Below are 24,169 nucleotides of genomic sequence, written 5' to 3'. Positions count from 1 at the left end.
CGCACCTCGCCCCTACTCGCGCCCCGCCCGGCCCGCACCCCGCGTCCGGCACTGGTCTCCTAAACCGCGCCCCGCGGGAACCGCACCAGGCATCGCCTGGGCGGGTACCCAGTGCCCCGCCCTTACTCCCGCACCCCGCCCGCACCCGGGCCCCGCCCGCCCCGCCCGCCCCGCCCCCTCACGGCCCCGCCCCACCCCGCCCCGCCTCGCCTCAGGCCCCGCGACCGGAGCCCGGCGCGCAGCTGCGGAGAGTACCGTGGAGCCCGTGCCCCGACGCTTTGCGCCCGCAGTGTTCATCTCGTCCACCGCGTCCCGGCCGGGCATGGGGCAGCCCGGCTGAGCGCCGCACCCCGCCGCCGAGACCCACCGTCCCTCTCGCCGCGGCCCCAGCGTGCACCGGCGATGGAGAAGGCGACGGCCGGCACCGTGGGGCTGCGGTTGCTGCTGCTGCTGCCGCTGCTCGGCGAAGGTGAGTCCTGCCGGGGACTGGTGCCCGCAGCGGCCGAGGCGAAGTTGGCACCGCGCGCCGAGCGGCTGAGTGGACGCATTCGGAAACGCCTTTCTGTTTGCGGTGGGCAGCGGGCTGCGCAGTTGCCGGCCGCCCGGGCTCGGCTGCGAGCGGGGTGGTGTGGTGGGCAGGGCGCCTCGGGCCCCGCGCACTGGGCGGGTCTCGGGCTGGAGCCGGACTCGGGTCGGAGCGGCACGCGGGCCGGGTGGCCGGGGTCGGTGCCCAGGGCCCTTGTCGCAGCCGCGCTCCCCAGCCTGGTGGCGCCTCGCACCACAGCGGCGTCTTGGAGCGAACCGAACGGAGCTTGTAGCCGTTTCGGTGCAGGTGGGGGAGGGCGGGTGAGGTAGCCCTAGAAAGTCTGCGACTTGGGCGGGGAGGAGTTGTGTTTCTGTAAAAGATTGCTCCGTCTTCGTTTCCTTGTCGCTCTACACGTCGGTGCATTCTTCCTCCAGCTCTGATACCCTGGCTAGCCGCGGGATGCGGAGGGGATCTGCTGTTTTGAAGAATGGTTGCTTTTCCCTTGTGCGTTTTTGCCGCTCTAGTCCTTAAAAAACACACAAGGCTGTGGTTTCTAGGGAGGCTGCCCTCGAGGGCCCGCTCGGACTGGCCCAGCACAGCCGGCTGAGGGCCCGCCGTGGCTCCACTCCCACGCGCGGCTTCCGAGTCCCGCGCTGATGCCAGGCGGGGACACCTGAAGGTGCGGCCTTTGGGACCATTTGACGGCTCTGGGCCGACCTGTACCAAGTGCTTTTGACCATCCTGCAGTGGAGTAGGGCTGTGTGCCGCCAACATCGGTGCTGGGAGGATTAGATGTGGCCTTGCAAAGGCTGGTCACTGCCGCCACCCCCAAAACCCTGACGGGATGAGTGAACCCCAAGGCTGTCGAATCTTTGCCCGCCCCCCTGCCCACACACCACGAATTTTAGTTTCTCTCGAACTGTCCTTGACTTCCTCTTCTTCAGTACTCAGTATGCACCAAGTTTCCCTCTGAGAGAGGAGTTCCGGCCACCCTCCCCCTCTGCTTACAAAGGGCTTTCTCTCCCTGTGGCCTTTGGGAACAGAAGAGGTGGTGGTCCCCTGCGTCTGGCCCTGGGTCCTGCACAGACTCTGGGTTCCCAGGCCTGCCCAAGGCTTCATTTGTGTGACTGCATCTTGAGCTCACGAGGCAGATACTGAAGCTAGAACGGGCCCCCAGCCCATCATAGGGAGGGCAGGGGAGAAACCCTTCCTTTGACCTGGGGAAGAATGGGGGAAAGCATCGGGAGTCCGGGGGTCCAGTGCTGTGAGGGGAAAACAGGCAGGAGGAGGCTGCAGGCAGGGCAGAAGTAAACACAAGGTGTTCAGAAGACCTCTTGTAACTCGGGGTTGCAACTTTATAGTTGTGGGCGGGTGATCAGGTGTGAGCCGGAAGCCAGGGCGTGCTGGGCAGCCTCCGAAATCCTTGTGGAGGATTTCCTGTGCCTGTCCCACGCTTAGCCAGGGGTCCCAGCTGGGGCCGTGGGGGGCTGGAGTTGGGGGGTAGGGGTGCGAGGGCAGCCTGTGACACTTGGCGGGAATGCAGGTGGCTTCTTCACAGCCTGGACGCATGGAGTTGGGTGATCAGAGAAAGGCTCTCCAATCCAGGGAAAGCAAGTCCCCTGCCTCACCCACCCTCCCATGGGATGAGCAAGAAACCACGATTGGTGGCACTGGGGGTTGAGAGGTGGCCCCGCGATACCCAAGAGGAGACAACGGGCCCGTGGAGAGGCCTCCGGGCACCCTCTACCCGGAGTAGGAGTGCTGGAGCTGTTGAGCCTGGCTCTCAGTGAGCTGCTGCAGACCGCCACCAGTGAGCTGGGCCGCTGCTCCCACCCAGACTCGACCAGGTTGGGAGCAGCTCGGCCCCGGGGCGCCCTCTTGTGGACGCAGCCCTCCTGTGGCCAGGCCTGTTGCCTGGGGGATGGGCCGGGTCTCCAGAGGAGGAAAGCCTTCCCCTGCTGGCCCAGACACCTCCCCGAGACGCGAAGCTCTCTTCTGTGCTGGGGGACTGACGAGAGGAGGGTAGGGAGGCAACCAGATGAAGAGGCAGCGGCCAGGGAAGGGAAGCACTGCCCCGGGGCTGGCAGGGGTGGGCTCGAGGGCCTAGGGATGCTCAGAGCAAGGTCCTGGGGCATAAACAGACCCTCACGGTGTGCCCCCCTCCTCGTGTACACACTCTCATTGTGTGTGAATGCACACACCTTCAGAAAAAGGTGCCAACCCAGACACAGACTCCCAGAGTAAGGCAGGACTCCTCACCCACATGCTGGTATCCGTGTGAGCGCACGCACGGCCCCCCCTCACACACACACTTGAATCCACGCTCACACACTGACACTCACTCTTGGTCATCACTAAGACACACTTCTGCCCTTTCTCAAGGATATGTGATCATGAGGCCTGTGGACACACACACACTCACGCAGCGTGGCTTGGCCCTTCCCACTCCACCCTCCCCCAGGGAACCCAGCCCCTCTCTCTGCCACTCACACACACTGGGACCCCCACATGTGTCCCCCCACAGGGACACCTGCCCCTCCCCGCTCATACTCAGGAGCACAGCCCATCAACCCTGGGTATCCTGGAACCAGAGCTAAAGAACTTCCATCTAAAAGTTGTTCTTAGAAGTTTCTGGCCTTTTGCTGCTCCAGCGCAGGTACAGGCATCCCCATGGCATGGATGAAGAAACTGAGCCCCGGCTTCTGGGGATCCCCCTGAATGTCTCAGGCTGACCCGTCACCCATCACCATCTCCCTGACCTCCAGCTGCTCCTCACCAGGCCTCACATCGCTCATCTTTCTGGCCTGGCTTCTTGGGTCCCTTTTTGCTCAGCACCTCTAGCCACAAGGAAAGACCTGCCCTCTCTGTGTGCACACCCTCTGGGCCTCTCACTCCCAGGTACTGAAGAAAGGAAAGCTGGCCACGACTTAGCAGCCCCCTCTCCAGGCTGCGGGGCCCACCCCTCTGCTGTTGGACCTGGGTTTGCCACTTTTGCCTGGACCGGCAGGTGCCCAGAACAGCCCCTCAGCCAGGAGGGCTGCCCTGCTCACTTCTTTCTCTCCCTTTCAGCCCCTTCCCTCTTTGGCCAGAGATGAGTGGTGTCCTGCTCCACCGGGCTTGCCTGGGCCCAGCCTTCTCTCTCTTCCGCCCCAGCCCACTAAGCCACTCTGGCCTCTGGGAGCTGCCTGTGGCCCACACTGGCTGTCCTGGGCCCTAGCAGAGTCCAGCCTACTCAGGGGCCAAGGGGCTGGGTCAGCTGGTGGGCTCCTCAGGGTGGGGTCTGTGAGCAGAAAGCAAATGGGGAAGTTTATTGAGACCATTGCAAAATTGCCTTTATTCTGCAGAATTGCTTTAGGGACAGCTAAGTAAATCAGTTTCCTTGGTGGTGAGAAGAAAATGGGACGCATTCACCTAATGGGGAGCTAATGGCCTTTCAGCCAGGGGAGGAGAAAACTCATTTAAAATTATGGTATCTCTTAAACTGGAGCATGGGGTGCCAAGGGGAAGGGAGGGCCAGGAAGCTGCTGCTTCCTCTGAGGCCTTCCCGCCTCTGTGACTTGAGAGAGGCCTCCTGCATCCCCTGGTCTTCACTGGATAAGGCTGATGCCAGCAGTAGCCGCCCCCAGGGGGCTCATGGCCTGCCGGTCCCGTCCTGAGCACTGCCTGTCTGCTAGCGCACTGTATCCTCCCGAAACCCTGAAGGATGTAGCCTTATTTTCCCATTTCACAGGTAAGGAAACTGAGGCTCCCACAGCCTGTGAACTTGAATCCATGGAGAGGACTTTGTGTCTCCCCGCTCGGGTCCTCTGGGCCCCTTCTCTGGGCCAGTGGCGGTGGGGACCAGGAGGGGTCCTGGGAGAGGAAGGTGGCCCTGAGCCCACTCACCCACTGGTGACCCTCCTGCTCGGGGCTCCAGGGGCCCTGGGGACAGCCTGGCCCGGGTCTGGGAGGGAAGTGTGCCACTGTGCTTCAGCACCTGAATCAGGAGCCCCTCGGGGTCTGGCTGATGCTCAGGTGGGACCGCTGCTTTAGCTGATGTCTGGGAGTCCTGCAGGTCCGGGAACTGCCACCAGCTGGGGTCTGGTCATAGCCAGCCCCAGGGGAGGGGCGTGTGTCCTCTGGTGTGGCAGGAAGAGAGGCCTCTGTGCTGGTGGTGTAGGCTGGGTGTGTGGCCCCTGCACCCACCCTCTGCCTGGGGACCCAGAACCCGACAGACGCTACTGTGCTGAGGAGGGGCTGGACTTCAGGGCACATGGGTACAACTGTGTCTCCTTGTCCAAGAAAGGGCCCTCCTGCCCGGGGCTCCAGGACAGACTGGGAGAAGAAAGTGCCCAACTGGGAAAAAGGCAGAGCTGGAGAAGCGCCCCCCCCAAACAGTAGTGATGCCTTCTGTCCTATAGGAGCGGCTGCATTTCGGCTATGGAACCCCTCCCCCTTCCCGTGGGCGTGACAGGGCACGCTTCTTTGTGTGGGCGCAGTGTTCAGGCTCAAGCCCCCGTGTCCTCTCCTCCTCGTGTTTTCTTCCTTCTCCTCGTTTTTTTCTTCTTCCTTCTCATTTCTGCAGTTGTTTTTCTGAGTGACTCAACAGTAACAGTAATAGTGATGGGCCCACAAACACTCCCCGAGGGACCACTTGCCGCCTGGGGAGCGTCTCCGGGGCTAGGGATGCACTCCGGGAGACAATGGAAGGTCCCTTTGACCTCAGAGCTGTCTCCTTGTAGGGAGAGATGGGCAGTAAAGGAGGCCCTAAGTAGCCACTTATCTCAAATGTATGGGTGTGATTTCAGACTGAGGTACACGGCAGGAGGCCGGCTGAGGGGTAGGGTGGGAGGGGATGGTGGGCAGCCAGGCGGGGAAGTGGCCCTCCTGGCCCTGGGCCACAGGGGTGTGATGGCAGCGGGGGTCATCTTTTGCCGTCCCCCCCCCCATTTGCCTCCCCTGGGTTTTCAAGGGCCCATCTTCCATGCTTTCTGGGTGGGGGTCCTTAACCCCTGGAAGGCTGGGGCATTGGTATGGCTCAGAGAGACCAGGCCCAGGATGTCCCTCTGAGGGCCGTGACCTGGGTGGCCTGGGGAGGGCGCTCCTGGGGGGCTTGAAGTGGTGGGAAGGCTCAGGCCTCCAGAACCCACACGGCTGTCCTCTCCCTGCCTCAGAGCAGCAGAGAGTTGCGGCGTGTTTAGGGGTTCAGGGGAGGCTGTAACTCCTGAGACAGGGCTCCATCGCACCTCAGAGGACCTTAGAGGATGGGGCCCTCTTCGGGCTGCAGCTCCAGGACACCTGGGAGCCCCTGTGGACGGGACCCTCGTCCTGCCCTCCTCCCCCTGTCTGGTCCTCCCACAGTCCACCTTCCCTGAGCTCTGGGGCCAGGTGACACCTGGGCTTCATCAAGCTCTGGCCTCACAGCTATGTAATTGTGGGAGCCCCTGGGACCCACTTCTGTCGCTGAGGCTGGAGGATGTAAAGCCAGTGGCCCTCTGAGCTGTCCACTGGGCAAGGTGGGGGGCGGTGAGAGCAGCAGCGAGGTGCCACTGTTCCCTTAGCTCCTCCCCCACTGGAGCTGACACCCCCAAGAAAGCATGGTTGTGGGCGCATTGACGCCAGTGGGACCTTGGGGGAGGCAGTTCAGGCGCCACCTGGGCCCTCAAGGAGAGCAGGTGGCCGGGCCCGAGCAAACACCTCTGTTTGCTTTCGCCTTGTGAGTGGCTCCACAGAGTGTAGCAGCCAGGGCACCTCTGCAGAAAGGTCACCTGTGCACCTGCACAGGCGTGTGCCCACCTGGTGGTCCAGCTGGTGCAGGCTCTCCATGACATCAGCGAAGCCTGGTGGGCTCTGGCAGGCAGGGACCAGTTCTGGGACCTGCTCAGGGGAGATGCCCGTGGGGGCCCCAGCCCCCCTCCCAGATTTGGGTACCGGCGGTCGCACCTTATCACAGTCTTAAGCCTTCGCTCTTCTGACATGGGCTGCTACTGTCTGGGTTCCGCAGGGCCCTGGGCTCCAGAGAAGTGCCTGAGGGGCAGGGTGGCAGGGAGAGGGAGGCAAAGCTCCGAGCTCTGCCCTGAGCACTGGCCCTGACCTGCGCTCTGATTGGAGAAAGGGTTCCGCTGCTAAAACAATCAGAAAGCCCCTGGCAAGACAGTGGATGTCAAAACTGGTTGCAGTCTCCCCCTCCCATGTGGCTATGGGATTGCCAGAAAATTCCGAGGGTTCTCACTCTTAACAAAAAGGGGAAAGGGAACAATGTAAGTTCCTAAACTTTAACTAACAGCCTGGAAAATGCTTGGGAAGATGTGCACTCTGTGTGCCAGGACCTGAGAGCGGGGTGAATGGGGGGTGACCTGGGGGCACACAGAGCGATGGTGGGAGTCCGAGTGGAGGGAAGGAGTTTACTCGGTTTCTTACTCAAACTTTCCTGCCTCTGAAACAGCCAAAGACACAGACAAAGTGAAGTGGTGGGAGACCCAGAAGCTGGGGGCAGCTCTTGGGTGGGCTTTCTCCTTGCCTGCTCCCCCATCCTGCCCTTCCAGCATTGCCTGTGGGCCGTCCACTGCTGTCTGTTCTCTTCTTTCTGGGAAGGAGAAAGGCTGGAGTTGAGAAGCAGGACTCTGTTCCAGCCGCCACTTAGCCATGAAGTGGGCACAGCACCCGCTGCCTCCTCGCCTGTGGAAGCAGGGTTAACACGCACTTAGCTCTGTGAGCACTGGCTTTGCCACTGGGAGGGGTTGAGCCTTGTCAGACGGGCACCTGCAGGTGGTCTCTGTAGGAGACTCATCCAGCAGGACCACACACGTGACTCCACAGGGCCTCGTAAAGTCGCCGCTGTGGACCCTCCCGAATCTTTGCTTCTGCAGCCTCCCACCCACCTGTATCTGTGAGCAGGAGAGACCGTGTACTTGGGGGCGACAGAAACCCCCAGTCTCAGCGTCTCAACACAGTCCGTTTGTCTCCTGTTCGTGGTGTCCCACCCCCCTGCCCCTGTCAGCCGCTCCACACCTGGCCGTGTGCACGGGGAGGGGCACAGAGCCCTGAGGAGCCAGACCTGGAGGGGCCTGGGGCACTTTGCCCATGTCCACGGGCTGGTCTGTCACAGGGTCCTTCTCTCTGCAAGGGAGGCTGGCGCCTAGAACATAACATAAAATTAACTGTTCTCAAGTGAATAATTCGGTGGCATTCAGTACATTCACAGTGTTGCATAGGCATCACCCCTGTGTGGTTCCAGAACATTTTCATCACCCCCAAAAGGAAACCCCATACCCATTAGGCAGTGTTGCCTAGTCCCCCCACCCCAGCCCCTGGCAGCTGCCCCTCTGCGTCTGTCTCTATGGACTTGTCCATCTTGGATATTTAGTATAAGTTGACCTTTGTGTTAGACTCCTTTTACTTAGTTTGACGTTTTCAAGGTGCGTCCACATTGCAGCATGTATCAGTGCTTCGTTCCTTTCAAGGCTGAGCGATATCCCATTGCGTGCATGTATCACATTTATTTATTCGTTCATCTCTTGGTGGACGTTTGGGTTGTTTACACCTTTTGGCTCTTGTGGATAGTGCTGCTGTGAGCATTTATGTGCAAATATCTGTTTGAGTCCCTGTTTTCAGTTCTCTTAGGTGTATACTTCGCAGTAGAATTGCTGAGTCATATGGTAATTCCAAGTCTCATCTTTTGAGGAACCGGCAAACTGTTTTCCACAACAACTGAAACATTTTACAGTCCCACCAGCAGTATGTGAGGGTTCCAGTTTCACCACATCCTCACCAATCCTTGTTATTTTCTATTTATATTTTTAAATTGTATCCATCCTCCTGGGTACAAAGTGGTATCTCATGTGGGTTTGATTTGCATTTCCTTAATTATTGGTGATGTTGAGCATCTTTTGTGTGCTTCTTGGCCGTTTGTATCTTCTTTGGAGAAGTGTCTATTCAGGTCCTTTGCCCATGTTTTAATTGGGTGGGTGTGTCTGTTTCTTGTTGAGTTTGCTCTATCAAATTTCCACCAAGTGTTGCAGATCAGTTTTTGTCCAGGGACATTTCAGTGTCTGAGCAGGAGGTCCCTTTTGAAGAGGACATGGGTTCCTCCAGTGTCCTTCTGTGGGGGCTGAGTCACCATGACCCCACTGGGACCCTGAGGACATTCTCAGAAGACCCGGACCCTAAAGCCACATTGAGCTCCAATGTCCCAGAAGCACTGGTGTCACATCTTGTATGTGAGGTGCCAGTGCCCAAAGACCATCCTGTGAAGGACCCAGGGGGTGGGAGGAAGGGAGGGGTTCTGGGAACCAGTGACCCATCCTGCCCACCTGACAAGGTGGGACTCAGCAGCAGGGGAACCCAGGGCTGCCCTGTCTTGCTAAACTCTCAGTCCAGACTCTAAAAATAACCAGGCGGATCTGGTATAAGTTGATTACCGTAATTGCAGCTGTGTGATGTCATGCTGCCAGTCCCTTGAGGCCGTTTTCCCGGGACAGCAGAACGTACCAAGGCAGTGCAGTCCACCCGCCACCGAGAAGCTTGCACTCAGAAGCTGCATGAGGGCTGGGGTTAGCAGGAAGCCTCTGTGGGCCCAGGCAGGTCTGATTCAAGAGTCAGGGAGGGAGAAAGGAGAACTGGCTCTAGCTTCTACCAGCAGGTGCTCTGTCCCAGCAGTGCTTCTAGGGAGGGGTTCCTATCCCAGTTCACAGCTGGGAACAGACCCAGAGAGGCTGAATGCCGAGCTGGCCATACAGCAGGGCGGTGAAGGAGCACGGCTCTGGCCTGCCTCTGCCCTTGTCTCTCTGCTTCCGCAAGTCATACTGAAATCTCTCCTTTGTATCTAGACCCACTTCTCAAGGTGGTACTAGGACCTGACAGGGGCAGAGTGAAGGACCCTCAAGGCTCTCTTCTGTGTCCAGCGGGCAAGGGCACGTCAGGCCCCCAGCATCCATGGGTGTCCGCGCACACAGCAGCCATGTCTGTGTCTGTACCTGTCAGGCGGGCGCTGGCTGAGCGCCACCTGGTCATGCCTTCCTGGGCCTTCGCCCTCTTTCACTGAGACGTGAAAGAGCAAATTTACATGAGGGGCTTATAGGGACTCCTGCCTTTTCGAGGAGGCTGAAGGAGGCTGTGGATGGTTATTTATGGTTGCATTTTCCGCCTGGTTAGCAAGCAGGTGGGTGGGTGGCCCGGAGTCCCAGGTCACGGTGCCCTGGCTTTTCCGCACACGTGTGCACGACCGTCACTGAGCAGAGGAGCCTGGTGGCCGCGTACACTGGGCTGGGTGGGACCCTTGGCTTAAGTCCTGGCTCACTCTCTGTGTGGCCTTGGGCAAGGTAGCCTTTCTCTGCCTTGGTTTCCCCTTCTGTAAGACAGGGAACAAAGTTGTCTTTGTTACCTCTGGCTGTCGTCGTTACCTCTGGCAGATGTTGTGTTGATTAAGTGGGACAACGTGCGTGAAGCGCTTAGAACAGGGCCTCTCGGGAAGAATGTAGAAGTCTCGCCGGTTAATGTTGAATCAGGGCGAGAGGGGTGCTGGGGGAGGGGCAGAGATGGGCAGGACCACCTCTGTCTGAGGAGCTCTGGATAGGTGGGGTGACAGATTTAAGTCTGAATCGCAGTGTCCTGCTGGGTGGGAGAGGGGACGGTTGCCCAAGCAGTGGCACCAGGGTCCAGGCTGGGGATGTCCTGACCCATCACCCCCAAGCCGGGGCTGGCACTGCAGGGCACAAGAGCCCTGGAGCCGAGCGAGCCTGGTGACCCGCACAGTCATCAGCAGGCCACTTGGGTGGCCAGTCTTTTTCCAGCCAGGCCTTGCCCTGGGTAAGAAATTAATTGTAACCTAATTGGCAGTTTCCTTTGCACAGAAGCCGGAAAGAACTGCCAGTGAGGCTGGTGATTAACTCGGCATCAGCTGGGAAATCACATTTGGGCAGGAGCGTCCATCATCTGAGCGAGGCCTCTGCATCTGGCCTGGGCGGGTGGGGAAGCGTGGGTGGTGGCCCCGGGTGCGTGCTGGGTGCAGCCTGGGCCCCAGGCCGCTGGGAGCAGAAGGCTGGGGCTTGTGTGCCGGGGACGAGTCTGGGCTGCTGGCACCCGGGCTGCCGGGCTGCAGACCTCGGCTGCACGCCTCACTCCCCCAAACTCCAGCCTCGCCCTGACGCCTTCCCCACTCTCAGCAGAGGGCTGCGTGCATGGCGTGGTGGGGTGTCAGGGGACCGGGCCTGGTTGCGGTTCCGCTCTGAGGGCAAGAGGTGAATTGTGTTTCCCGGCGTTGGTTGGGGAGAGTGAGGTCTACAGCGAGAGCTCAGGCAAGGTGTGCATGGCAGAGCTTTTCGCACGTGTGGAGGAGGGTGCCTGTCCGTGCAGGGCCGGTGGGGCCTCTGAGGCACGGGCTGGCCCTCAGGTCTCTCCTCCTCCGTCCAGCTGCTCTTACAGGCCGCCGGCCGCCCTGTCCAGCCAGGGCCCAGGAAGACGGGCGTCCGGGGAGACACTGCACCCCCACATGGGGTCCCCTGCCCTCCCCACCACGGACCACACAGAGAGGGCTCAGGCTGGAGGGATGATGGTGGGAAGGGCCTGGAGAGCTGTGCTGTGTGCGAAGCCGCAAACCAGACAGGCAGGCAGGAGCGCGGGCTCTGTACCAGGCAGAACTCTCAGGAGCATGGAGAGCCCTGGGCACCCAGTGTGTGCCAGGATGGCTGCTTGCTCCTGCTTGTGTGTGGGCCCAAGCAACTGGCCCTTGCTGGGTGCCCAGGCCAGACCAGGAAGGCCACTCAGACTTGTGGCCACCCTGGCACGTGCTGCCCACTGAGGGCTGCTGGCAGCATTTGGGGGAGAAGAAATTTACGACTGGAATCAAGGCTGCACTAGTGGTGACTGCTGTCGTCATTGGGCGTCAGGGCAGAAGATAGCCCTGGCATTTACTGAGCGCCCAGTGTATGCGCTAAGCTGGCCATCTGTTGGGTACGCCTGCAGAGGCCAGAGTTTTCTCCATGATTTTGTAGACAAAGGCTTCAATTCGCAGCATCAGGACTGGGACAAGCTGTCAGATTCCCCCCTCAGGGAGACATTGGCTTGTGACTGAGTACAGCTGAGCTGAGCCAGGGACCCATGGACAGAGGCAGCTGGCTCTCAAAGTGAGCTGTCTGGGCTTCCCTGGTGGTGCAGTGGTTGAGCATCCGCCTGCCAATGCAGGGGACACGGGTTCAAGCCCTGGTCCGGGAAGATCCCACATGCCGCAGAGCAACTAAGCCCGTAGGCCACAGCTACTGAGCCTGTGCTCTAGAGTCCGCGAGCCACAACTACTGAAGCCCACACACCTGGAGCCCGTGCTCCGCAACAAGAGAGGCCACCGCAATGAGAAGACCGCACACCACAACAAAGAGTAGCCCCTGCTCGCCGCAACTAGAGAAAGCCCGTGAGCAACAACAAAGGCCCAGTGCAGCCAAAAATTAATTAATTTTTTAAAAAAAAGGTGAGCTTCCTGTGGATGTCAAATTACTAGAGCCCACCCAGGCCTTCCCTTCACACCTCCTCTGTGCCAGGCATCAGGCAAGGTTGTGGGGATGCAGTGGTGAGCAAGACAGGCCCAGTGCTGGCCCTGTGGGGCTTTACAGTCTCTGCTTCTTTTAGCATCAGGTCGGTGCTCTGGGAGTGAAGGGGGGAAAGGCCAGCGTGGCTGGGGGAACGCGGGGAGAGGGCTGAGCTGGGCAGGGGCTTGCCCAGGAGAGAAGACGGGGTGGGGGACCACGTACCCGGGGGTCGTGGGCAAGGCTGGGAAGAGTGAGCACGAGGTCCGGAGCCAGGGTACCACAGTGGGACCTGCAGGCATCGGGCACAGGAAGCCCAGCGAAGGGCTCAGAAAGACACCTGGGAGCAGGCGTGTGCGGTGGCTGCCCGGGGCAGGCAGGAGGCCAGGAGCCCTCTGAACCCTGGGTGCAGGGAAGGCAGGAGGAAACTGAGTTGTTGGGCAGGGTGCACTGAGTGGTCACACAGGACTTCTGGGGTTGGCACCTTGGCACGTGTGGGGAGGAGGTGTGGCCACACAGGCAGAGGGAAGGGCTCTGAGCCAAACTCAGCTGGCCTGGGACTGGGCTCCGCCTTCTCTGTGGGGAGAGCCAGGGCCAGGGCCACGTCATGACTACTGACTGTGGGTTCAGGCCCTGTGACCTTTGTGGGCCCCTTTCCCCATGAAAAAGTAGGATTATATTTCATGACTATTAATGTAAAGACAAATATAATCCAGGCTGCTTTATTGTTACACAGTCCTTATTATTACATTTTTTTCTTCCTTCTGACTTTAACATCAACTAAAACATTTGTGTGGGCCCCTGGGCACTGTGCCCACTGTGTGCGCTGAGGCAGTTAGAGTGGGAAGCGCATGCCCCAGCATCTGCAGTGTCGGTGCCTATTGGAAATGGAGGACCCCTGGGACTCTGGCACTGAGGGTGGGCCCACATGGCCAGGCTTGTGTGTGCCCTCTCCCAGTGGATGGTGAGCCCCTCAGCCATTCAGGTCTCTCCTGTACCTGGGTACTGTGGTGCTGTGAGCCAAGGCAGGAACCACAGCAGAAACCTGCAGTGCACAGGCATTTACCTGGCTGGTGGCAGGCAGCCAGGGCAGCGTGGGTGGGATGCCAGATGGAGCCAGGAATTTACTGGTTCTGTTCTTACTCGGTTCTAAAGGAAGAGTTGTGGGCACATCTTTAAAACATACGTGACACCAAAGCACAGGCAGCAAAAGAAAAAATAGATAAATTGTATTGCGTCAAAATTTAAAACATCAAAGGACACAGTCAACAAAGTGAAAAGGCAGCCTGTGAAATGGGAGAAAATATTTGCAAATCAGCTGTCTGATAAAAGGTTACTATTCAGAACATATAAAGAACTACAACTCAACAACAACAACAAAACCCAATTCAAAAATGGGCAAAACGGGACTTCCCTGGCAGTCCACTGGTTAAGACTTCACCTTCCAATGCAGGGGGCGCAGGTTCCATCCCTGGTTGGGGAGCTAAGATCCCACGTGCCTTGCTGCCGCAAAACCAAAACACAAAACAGAAGCATTATTGTAACAAATTCAATAAAGACTTTAAAAAAAAATGGGCAAAGCACTTGAACAGACATTCCTCCTGAGAAGAAGTAGCCAGTAAGCACATGAAAAGATGCTCAACATTACTGATCATTAGGGAAATGCAAATCAAAACCACAGTGTGATATAACCACACACCCATTAGGTTGGCTACTGTCAAAAAAAATGGCAATGAAATTGAGTTATTTGTAATGAGGTGGATGGACCTAGAGTCTGTCATACAGAGTGAAGTAAGTCAGAAAGAGAAAAACAAATACCGCATGCTAACACATACATATGGAATCTAAAGAAAAAAAAAAAAGGTTTTGAAGAACCTAGGGGCAGGACAGGAATAAAGACACAGACGTAGAGAATGGACTTGAGGACATGGGGAGGGGGAAGGATAAGCTGGGACGAAGTGAGAGAGTGGCATGGACTTATATATACTGCCAGAAGTAAAATAGGTAGCTAGTGGGAAACAGCCACATAGCACAGGGAGATCAGCTTGGTGCTTTGTGACTACATAGAGGGGTGGGATAGGGAGGGTGGGAGGGAGACACAAGAGGGAAGAGATATGGGGATATATGTATAGGTATAGCTAATTCACTTTGTTATAAAGCAGAAACTAACACACCACTGTAAAGCAGTTATACTCTAAAAAAGATGTTTTAAAAAATGGCAAATCACAAGTGTTAGCAAGGATGTGGAGAAATTAGAACCCTTTATTCACTGTTGGTGGGAATGTATAATGGTGCAGCCACTTTGAAAAACAGTGTGAAAGTTCTTCAAAAACTCAAAAATAAGATTACCATATGATCCAGCAATTCCACTTCTGAGTATACACTGAAAATCAAGGTCTCAAAGTGATATTTGTATGCCCATGTACATAGCAGAATTATTCGCAATAGCTAAAAGGTGGAAGCAACCCAACTGTCTATCAGTGGATGAATGGATAAACCAAATGTGGTATATCCATACAACAGAATACTATTCAACCTTCAGAAAGGAAGGAAATTCTGATACATGCTACAACATAGATAAACCTTGAGGACATTATGGTAAATGAAATTAAGCCAGTGACAGAAAGCCAAATGCTGTATGATTCCACTCATATGAGGTACCTGGAGTAGTCAGATTCAGAGGCAAAATGTCACATGGTGGTTGCCAGGGGCTGGAGGAGGTGGGGAATGGGAGTTAGTGTTTAATAGGTGTAGAGTTTCAGTTTTGCAAGATGAAAGAGTTCTGGAGATGATGGATGGTGGTGATGGTTGAAAAACAATGTGAATTTATTTTAATGACGCTGAAATGTACACTTAATGGTTAAGATGGTACGTTATGTTATGTGTATTTTACCACAATTAATTTTAAAAACTAGGATCCTCTTTACCCCCAAATTCATTATGCTCAATAGAGCCTTCCCTCATCTGTGCTTTTTTCCTAAGAGCAAAATTACATTACAATCCCTTGCAAAGCCAGCCTCCAGCTGGGACAAAGCATCGAGATGACGGTGTGTGAACATAGTGCAGGGTGACCCTGCCTGAGAGTGCACACATGTGTGTGTGTGTGTGCGTGTGCACGTGCACATGTGTGAATGAGCACACATGTTCTGCCTAACGTCTCCAAGTGACAGTGTTCCTCAGTTACCAGTATGTCATTTCCTGAGCCAGGGTCAGTGATTTTGTTCTCAGCTGTTCTCATGGCTATTTGCTCAACACCAACTGCTGGCCTCACTAAGGCGGCTAGTGCGCTAAAGGGCGCCTGCGTGCTCCACGAGAGCCTTGTGAGCACAGGAGGGGCATCCACGAGGCTCCATCCAGCTCATCCTGCTGCTGACCATCCACCTATGGCTCCCAGACCAAGCCAGAGTGTCATAGCCAAGTCTGATCTGATCTGAACCACCTCCCTGGCCCCACCCCCTCTCCTATCCCCAATTCTGACCATTTCCCAAATGTGCCCAGCCGTTACCCACATGTGTTCATGAAACCATTTATGTATCAGTTTGTTGCTTCCTTGATTCATTCATTGGTTCACTTATTAGTTTGTTCTGTCAGACAGTTCTTTCAGGCAGAGGGTGACATGATTTGACTAACCCTGGCTGCTCTGGGGCAAGTGGGCTGTGGGGTCAAGAGTGGGCTCAGGGAGACTGGTTGGCATCATGGTGTTGTCCAGGTGAGCGAGGTGAGGGTGCACAGCAGCTTGGGCGGGGGGTGGCAGAGGGCAGTCTGTGGGCTGGTGTAAGGGATGGAAGAGGGAAGGGCTCAGAGCGAGTCTGAGGTGCATGGCGCCTAGACTGGGGTGGGGAGGCTGTGTGGTTCTCTAAGCTGGACTGAGACAAGGGAGAGGATGGAGCAAGTTGGTAGGGGTGCATCTAGCACTCAGGAGGAGGTCAGGGCTGGTGAACGTGGCAGTCCTCAGCCCAGAGGCAGTCATTTGAGCCATGGGACTGGCTGCCGTTTGCTAGAGGAGAATCTGGAGAGAGAGCACCCGGAGGATAAGCTGAGAAGGAGGAAAGGCACATGGGGGTGAGCAGGCTGGCTAATAGGAGTGAAACTGGAGAGCACCAAACACAGGAGGTCCTAGAAGCAACCAGAGAGAAGAGAGAACACCAAGGAGGGACAATTAGAATAAGCACAGAGCTTTCAGAAGCAGGGCAGCAGAAACATGCCTTTGAAGGACAGAATAACAGTCCTGCAGAATTCTCTACCCAGCAAAAGTGCCTTCCAAGAATGAGGTAAAAGGAGATAGGCAACATTCCAGAAAAAAATTCAGAATAATGATAGTGAAGATGATTCAGGACCGCGGAAAAAGAATGGAGGCAAAGATCAAGAAGATGCAAGAAATGTTTAACAAACACCTACAAGAATTAAAGAACAAACAAACAGAGATGAACAACACAATAACTGAAATGAAAAATACACTAGAAGGAATCAATAGCAGAATAACTGAGACAGAAGAACGGATAAGTGACCTGGAAGACAGAATGGTGGAATTCACTACCACGGAACAGAATAAAGAAAAAAGAATGAAAAGAAATGAAGACAGCTTAAGAGACCTCTGGGACAACATTAAATGCAACAACATTCGCATTATAGGGGTCCAAGAAGGAGAAGAGAGAGAGAAAGGACCAGAGAAAATATTTGAAGAGATTATAGTCAAAAACTTCCCTAACATGGGAGAGGAAAGCCACCCAAGTTGAGGAAGCACAGAGAGTCCCAGGCAGGATAAACCCAAGAAGAAACATGCTGAGACACACAGTAATCAAATTGACAAAAATTAAAGACTAAGAAGAATTATTGAAATCAACAAGGGAAAAATGACAAATAACATACAAGGGAACTCACATAAGGTTAACAGCTGCTTTCTCAGCAGAAACTCTACAAGCCAGAAGGGAGTGGCAAGATATATTTAAAGTGATGAAAGGGAAGAACCTACAACCAAGATGACTCTAACCGGCAAGGATCTCATTCAGATTCAATGGAGAAATCAAAAGCTTTACAGACGATCAAAAGCTAAGAGAATTCAACACCACCAAACCAGCTCTACAACAAATGCTAAAGGAACTTCTCTAAGTGGGAAACACAAGAGAAGAAAAGGACCTACATAAACAAACCCATAACCATTAAGAAAATGGAGTAGTAACATACATATCGAAAATTACCTTAAACATGAATGGATTAAATGCTCCAACCAAAAGACACAGGCTCGCTGAATGAATACAAAAACAAGACCCATATATATGCTGTCCACAAGAGACCCACCTAGGGACACATACAGACTGAAAGTGAGGGGATGGAAAAAGATATTCCATGCAAATGGAAATCAAAAGAAAGCTGGAGTAGCAATACTCATATCAGATAAAATAGACTTTAAAATAAAGACTGTTACGAGAGACAAGGAAGGACACTACATAATGATCAAGGGATCAATCCAAGAAGAAGATATAACAATTATAAATATATATGCACCCAACATAGGAGCACCTCAGTACATAAGGCAACTGCTCACAGCTCTAAAAGAGGAAATCAACAGTAACACAATAATAGTGGGGGACTTCAGCACCTCACTTAACCAATGGACAGATCATCCAAACAGAAAATTAATAGGGAAACACAAGTTTTAAATGACACAATAGACCAGATAGATTTAATTGATATTTATAGGACATTCCATCCAAAAACAGCAGATTACACTTTCTTCTCAAGTGCACACAGAACAGTCTCCAGGATAGATCACATCTTGGGTCACAAATCAAGCCTCAGTAAATTTAAGAAAATTGAAATCATATCAAGCATCTTTTCTGACCACAACACTATGAGATTAGAAATCAGTTACAGGGAATAAAACGTAAAAAACACAAACACATGGAGGCTAAACAATACGTTACTAAATAACCAAGAGATCACTGAAGAAATCAAAGAGGAAATCAAAAAATACCTAGAGACAACGAAAACACGACGTTCCAAAGCCTATGGGATGCAGCAAAAGCAGTTTTAGGAGGGAAGTTTATAGCTATACAAGCCTACCTCAAGAAACAAGAAAAATCTCAGTCTAACCTTACACCTAAAGGAACTAGAGAAAGAAGAACAAACAAAACCCAAAGTTAGCAGAAGGAAAGAAATCATAAAGATCAGAGCAGAAATAAATGAAACAGAAACAAAGAAAACGATAGCAAAGATCAATAAAACTAAAAGCTGGTTCTTTGAGAAGATAAACAAAATTGATAAACCATTAGCCAGACTCATCAAGAAAAAGAGGGAGAGGACTCAAATCAATAAAATTAGAAATGAAAAAGGATAAGTTACAACAAACACCACAGAAATACAAAGCATCCTAAGAGACTACTGCAAGCAACTCTATGCCAGTAAAATGGACAATCTGGAAGAAATGGACAAATTCTTAGAAAGGTATAACCTTCCAAGACTGACCCAGGATGAAATAGAAAATATGAAGAGACCCATCACAAGTAATGAAATTGAAACTGTGATTAAAAATCTTCCAACAAACAAAAGTCCAGGACCAGATGGCTTCACATGTGAATTCTATCAAACATTTAGAGAAGAGCTAACACTCATCCTTCTCAAACTCTTCCAAAAAATTGCAGAGGAAGGAACACTCCCAAACTCATTCTGTGAGGGCCACCATCACCCTGATACCAAAACCAGACAAAGATACTACAAAAAAAAAAAAATTGCGGACCAATATCAGTGATGAATACAGATGCAAAAATCCTCAACAAAATACTAGCAAACAGAATCCAACAACACATTAGAAGGATCATACACCATGATCAAGTGGGATTTATCCCAGGGATGCAAGCATTCTTCAAATCAATCAATGTGATACACCATATTAACAAATTGAAGAATAAAAACCATCTGATCATCTCAACAGATGCAGAAAAAGCTTTTGAGAAAGCTTTTGTCATACATCCATGTATGACAAAAACTCTCCAGAAAGTGGGCATAGAGGAAACCTACCTCAACATAATAAAGGCCATATATGACAGACCCACAGCAAACACCATTCTCAATGGTGAAAAACTGAAACCATTTCCTCTAAGATCAGGAACAAGACAAGGATGTCCACTCTTGCCACTGTTATTCAACAAAGTTTTGGAAGTCCTAGCCATGGCAATCAGAGAAGAAAAAGAAATAAACGGAATCCAAATTGGAAAAGAAGAAGTAAAACTGTCACTGCTTGCAGATGACGTGATACTACACGTAGGGAATCCTAAAGATGCCACCAGAAAACTACTAGAGCTGATCAATGAATTTGGTAAAGTTGCAGGATACAAAATTAACGCATAGAAATCTCTTGCATTCCTGTACACTAATGATGAAAAATCTGAAAGAGAAATTAAGGAAACACTCCCATTTACCATTGCAACAAAAAGAATAAAATACCTAGGAATAAACCTACCTAGGGAGACAAAAGACCTGTATTCAGAAAAGTATAAGACACTGATGAGAGAAATTAAAGATAATACAAACAGATGGAGAGATATATACAATGTTCTTGGATTGGAAGAATCAATATTGTGAAAATGACTCTAGTACCCAAAGCAATCTACAGATTCGATGCAATCCCTATCAAATTACGAATGGCATTTTTTTGCAGAACTAGAACAAAAAAATCTTAAAATTTTTATGGAAACACAAAAGACCCTGAATAGCCAAATTAGTCTTGAGGGAAAAAAACAGAGCTGGAGGAATCAGGCTCCCTGACTTCAGACTATACTACAATGCTAATCAAGACAATATGGAACTGGCAGAAAAACAGAAATATAGATCAACGGAACAGGATAGAAAGCCCAGAGATAAACCCACACACCTATGGTCAACTAATCTATGACAAAGGAGGCAAGGATATACAATGGAGAAAAGACAGTATATTCAATAAGTGGTGTTGGGAAAACTGGACAGCTACATGGAAAACAATGAAATTAGGATACTTCCTAACACCATACACAAAAATAATCTCAAAATGGATTAGAGACCTATATGTAAGACCGGACATTATAATGCTCTTAGAGGAAAACATAGGAAGAACACTCTTTGACATAAATCACAGCAAGATCTTTTTGATCCACCTCCTAGAGTAATGGAAATAAAAACAAAAATAAACAAATGGGACCTAATGAAACTTAAAAGCTTTTGTAAAGCAAAGGAAACTACAAACAAGATGAAAAGACAGCCTTCAGAATGGGAGAAAATATTTGCAAATGAATCAACAGACAAAGGATTAATCTCCAAAATATATAAACAGCTTGTGCAGCTCAATATTAAAAACACAGGGCTTCCCTGGTGGCGCAGTGGTTGAGGGTCCGCCTGTGGATGCAGGGGACACGGGTTTGTGCCCCGGTCCGGGAAGATCCCACATGCCATGGAGCGGCTGGGCCCGTGAGCCATGGCTGCTGAGCCTGCGCGTCCGGAGCCTGTGCTTCGTGACGGGAGAGGCCACAACAGTGAGAGGCCCGCCTACCACAAAAAAAAAAAATCATAACAACAATCCAAATCCAAAAGTGGGCAGAAGACCTAAATAGACATTTCTCCAAAGAAGATATACAGATGGCCAAGAAGCACAACATCACTAATTATTAGAGAAATGCAAATCAAAATTACAATGAGATGTCACCTCACACCAGTTAGAATGGGCATCATCAGAAAATCTGCAAACCACAAATGCTGGAGAGGGTGTGAAGAAAAGTGAACCCTCTTGCACTGTTGGTGGGAATGTAATTGATACAGCCACTATGGAGAACAGTATGGAGGTTCCTTAAAAAACTAAAAATAGAATTACCATACAACCCAGCAATCTCACTACTGGGCATATACCCAGAGAAAACCATAATTCAAAAAGACACATGTACCCCAGTGTTCATTGCAGCACTATTTATAATAGCCAGGTTATGGAAGCAACCTAAATGCCCATCAACAGATGAATGCATAAAGAAAATGTGGCACATATGTGCAATGGAATATTGGATCTTTTGTAGAGATGTGGATGGATCTAGAGACTGGCATACAGAGTGAAGTAAGTCAGAAAGAGAAAAACAAAAATTGTATATTAACGCATATATGTGGAACCTAGAAAAATGGTACAGATGAACCAGTTTGCAGGGCAGAAATAGAGACACAGATTAGAGAACAAACACGTGGACACCAAGGGGGGAAAGCGGCGGGGCTGGGGTGTGATGAATTGGGAGATTGGGATTGACATATATAGGCTAATATGTATAAAATGGATAACTAATAAGAACCTGCTATATAAAAAAATAAATAAAATAAAATTCAAAAAACAAAAAGAATGAGGTAAAAGTTTTAAAATGGAGGGGGATAAGAAAAACACAGACACAGATTCACGTTTGCTGTGAATGGATGAGGTGGAAGGTGAGGGCATGGGAGGGGCAGCAGTGTTGCCAAGTGTCCAGTTACGTCAGCCATGGGTTCATGGATGTTTGTCACAGAATATACTTTTGGCATAAATGTTTTGCAAAATATATTCTGTACATATCAAATATTGAACTGGAATAAAGAGAAAACGTGAACGGGATATGGGAGGAGGGGCGTGAGGTGGATGAGGAAAGGGTGATGGTGCCAAGCACCCTTGTCTGGGCCTTGGGGCTGGAGGGACCCCCCACGGGGACAGCTGGCCCGCAGGGGGAGGGGCCGCCTCCGGGGAGGAGTCCACGAGATCTGGTTCCCATTCCCAGTGAAGATGATGGCATTAGGAAACCGTCTGTTAAGGAGGTTCTGCTGGACCATAATAAGACTGTCATCTGCATGATCTGGTGCTCATCAAGGGCAGGAGCGGGGCTGCCCGGTGAGTGGATTCTGCAGGAAGGGCCTGCCTTGCACACAGATTCAGGCGCTGCTGTAACCCCACACGGTTCTCAGATCATACCGTCTCACAATGTTTTTTCTTTCTTGAGAGCCCCAAATTCTGGCTTTCAAGGTATAGTCCTAGGACATTTCGAGTTGTCTGGGGCCCTGGGTGTGTCCATGACCACAGTGAGTGTGACTCACCTGATTAGCCAAGGGCACCCGGTTAGGAAGTAACTGCCTAGATCTGGCCTGGCACCGTCAGATGGCAGCACATCCTCCACTGAGGCTGGCGAGGAGGTCGAGGGAACCTCAGGGGAGCTGTGTGTGGCCCCTGATGGCCAGGGCTGATCAGGAGAGCTGGTGAGGTGAGCCTGCGGTCAGGGCTGGGCAGGCTCAGTGTGTCTCACTAAATGAACGAGAGAATGGGGAAGGGGGGGGTGAGTGTGCAACAATGTGAGAGTGTGGAACCACGTGCGTGTGAGATAAGAAGTGTATATGTAAGAGGGAGATGTGTGTGTATCAGTCTGCGTCCAGTCAGGAGACAGTACCCACACAGCAAAGGAACCAGGAGAGGTTAACGTAAGAGTTGGTCAGCAGTGGTGAGTGTAGGAGAGCTCTGTGGGCCACCCTCAGGCTAAGGGCGGACACCCAGGGAAGGGGCCCCCTCCCCAGGCTGGGGTCACAGCCCACTGCACGTGGAGAAGTTGGCTAGGTTGTGCAGGCTAGCAGGAGGCCACCGTCCAGGCACAGGGGAATTGAGGCTGTCAGCGGGCGTACAGAGGCGTCTGGTCTGGGAAGCTGTGGGAAGGTGATCGCGGGGTAAGGGCGTGGGCTGTGCTGGCACCGAGGGACGGTGTGCGCCTGGCACGTGACTGAGGTGGAGCCCAGGGGATGTCCCCACACCCTGTGCTGCAGAAGCAAGGGGTGACAACCAGAAACTCTTGTCCACCTGCGGTGTCCTCCACTGCAAAGAAGGGTGCTCAGAGCATCCCATGCATGTCTGAGAACGTATGCCCCTGTGACCAGTGTGGGTAAGAGTGCCTGTGTGAGTGTGCACGCACGTCTGAGCTTGTGGAGAGTTAAATGAGCGAGAGTGAGGTGGGGATTTGGGCCTGGTTCTGTCTGCATCCAAATACAAGTAAATGACACATCCCAGCCAGGTATGGAACATTGAAAGCTGCCCTTCCGGGGTAGAAGAAGGCTGGTGACTGCATGCGCCGCATGAGACCGTCAGCGCCCGGGTCGCTCTACTTGTAAACATGTTGAAGGAGGCCCTGCTCGGAGCAGAGCGGCACCTCACCCCCACTGAACCTTAGTTCCACATCTTCTCCCTGCAGGGGTGGGGCAGGGTGGGAGCAGATGGGGTCTTGGACTGATGCACCTCTGCCACCTCCTGCATGCCCGGGCGCACACACACACACACACACACACACACACACACACGCCGTGAAGTTTCTTGGGGTCTCTCCAAACGTGAGCAGCGACTTGGGCCTTTGGCAGTTGTGTCCTGAGCAGTGCGGGACCCGCCCCTCCTGTGTGAGCAAAAACCAGCTCCTTACCCCTTGCTGTGGTGCCGGGGCAGCCTAAGGAACCAGAACCTCGAGGTGATTTCATGTTCTGTCCAGGCAGAAACATGAAACTGTGTGGGGGGAGAATTCTGTCACCCGGTGACATTCAGGGATGGAAGGCATGGATGGGACAGGCTTTGCAAGTCCTGCTGTGTTGACCTGCCCGAAGTTCCAGGGGAGACTCTCACCAGAGGCAGGTCTGAGCTTACAGGCCGGGAAGCTCTTCCTGGCAAAACGATGCCGGCAGGGAGGGGCGGTCAACCGGCAGGGCCCTGGGCTTCTCAGCGGGACCAGTGTCTGCCCTGATCCTGACTTCCACCACCACTTTGTTAGCCATTGTACCAAACCCCGAGATGCAGAATCTCCAGCTGTTTGACCTTGGGAAAGCTTCTCACCTCCCAGCCTCAGTGTTCTTACCTGTGAAATGGGGCAGTGAAGGGATTTGCGCACGGTGATTGTGAATCCGAAGTGAGAGCTTTGTACAATATGAACCTGTGCAAAGGCTGCTCCTCCTCTCCCCAGCCTGCCCTTCTCTTGTTCACAGTTAAAGAAAGCGAGGTCCAGAGGAGGCCACCACTCTGCAGAGGCTGCACAGCCCCACGAAACTGGACACCTGCAACGGCCCATCCCAGGCTCTCCTCATTCACCCACCGGGATTGGCCACATCATTTGTGGGGCCCAGCGTGGAATGAAGATGTGGGACCCTTGTTCTAGAA

At 52.8% G+C, this 24,169-nt stretch overlaps 1 protein-coding gene across 1 annotated transcript in view; it reads left to right on the top strand.

Annotated features, from left to right (window-relative positions):
• The first annotated feature begins 261 nt into the window (after positions 1 to 261).
• RET (ret proto-oncogene) overlaps positions 262 to 24,169 on the top strand; it is a 61,019-nt gene continuing 37,111 nt past the window's right edge. The window contains 1 exon segment of the mRNA XM_079900231.1: positions 262 to 469. Coding sequence (XP_079756357.1) covers positions 403 to 469 — 67 coding nt within the window. The 5' untranslated portion in view covers positions 262 to 402.

The sequence above is a fragment of the Stenella coeruleoalba genome (assembly GCF_951394435.1).
Source record: "Stenella coeruleoalba genome assembly, chromosome: 16".
In the NCBI taxonomy this organism is placed as follows: domain Eukaryota; kingdom Metazoa; phylum Chordata; class Mammalia; order Artiodactyla; family Delphinidae; genus Stenella; species Stenella coeruleoalba.
Note: the sequence above shows the minus strand (reverse complement) of the source record. Positions and strands in the feature narration are given on the sequence as shown.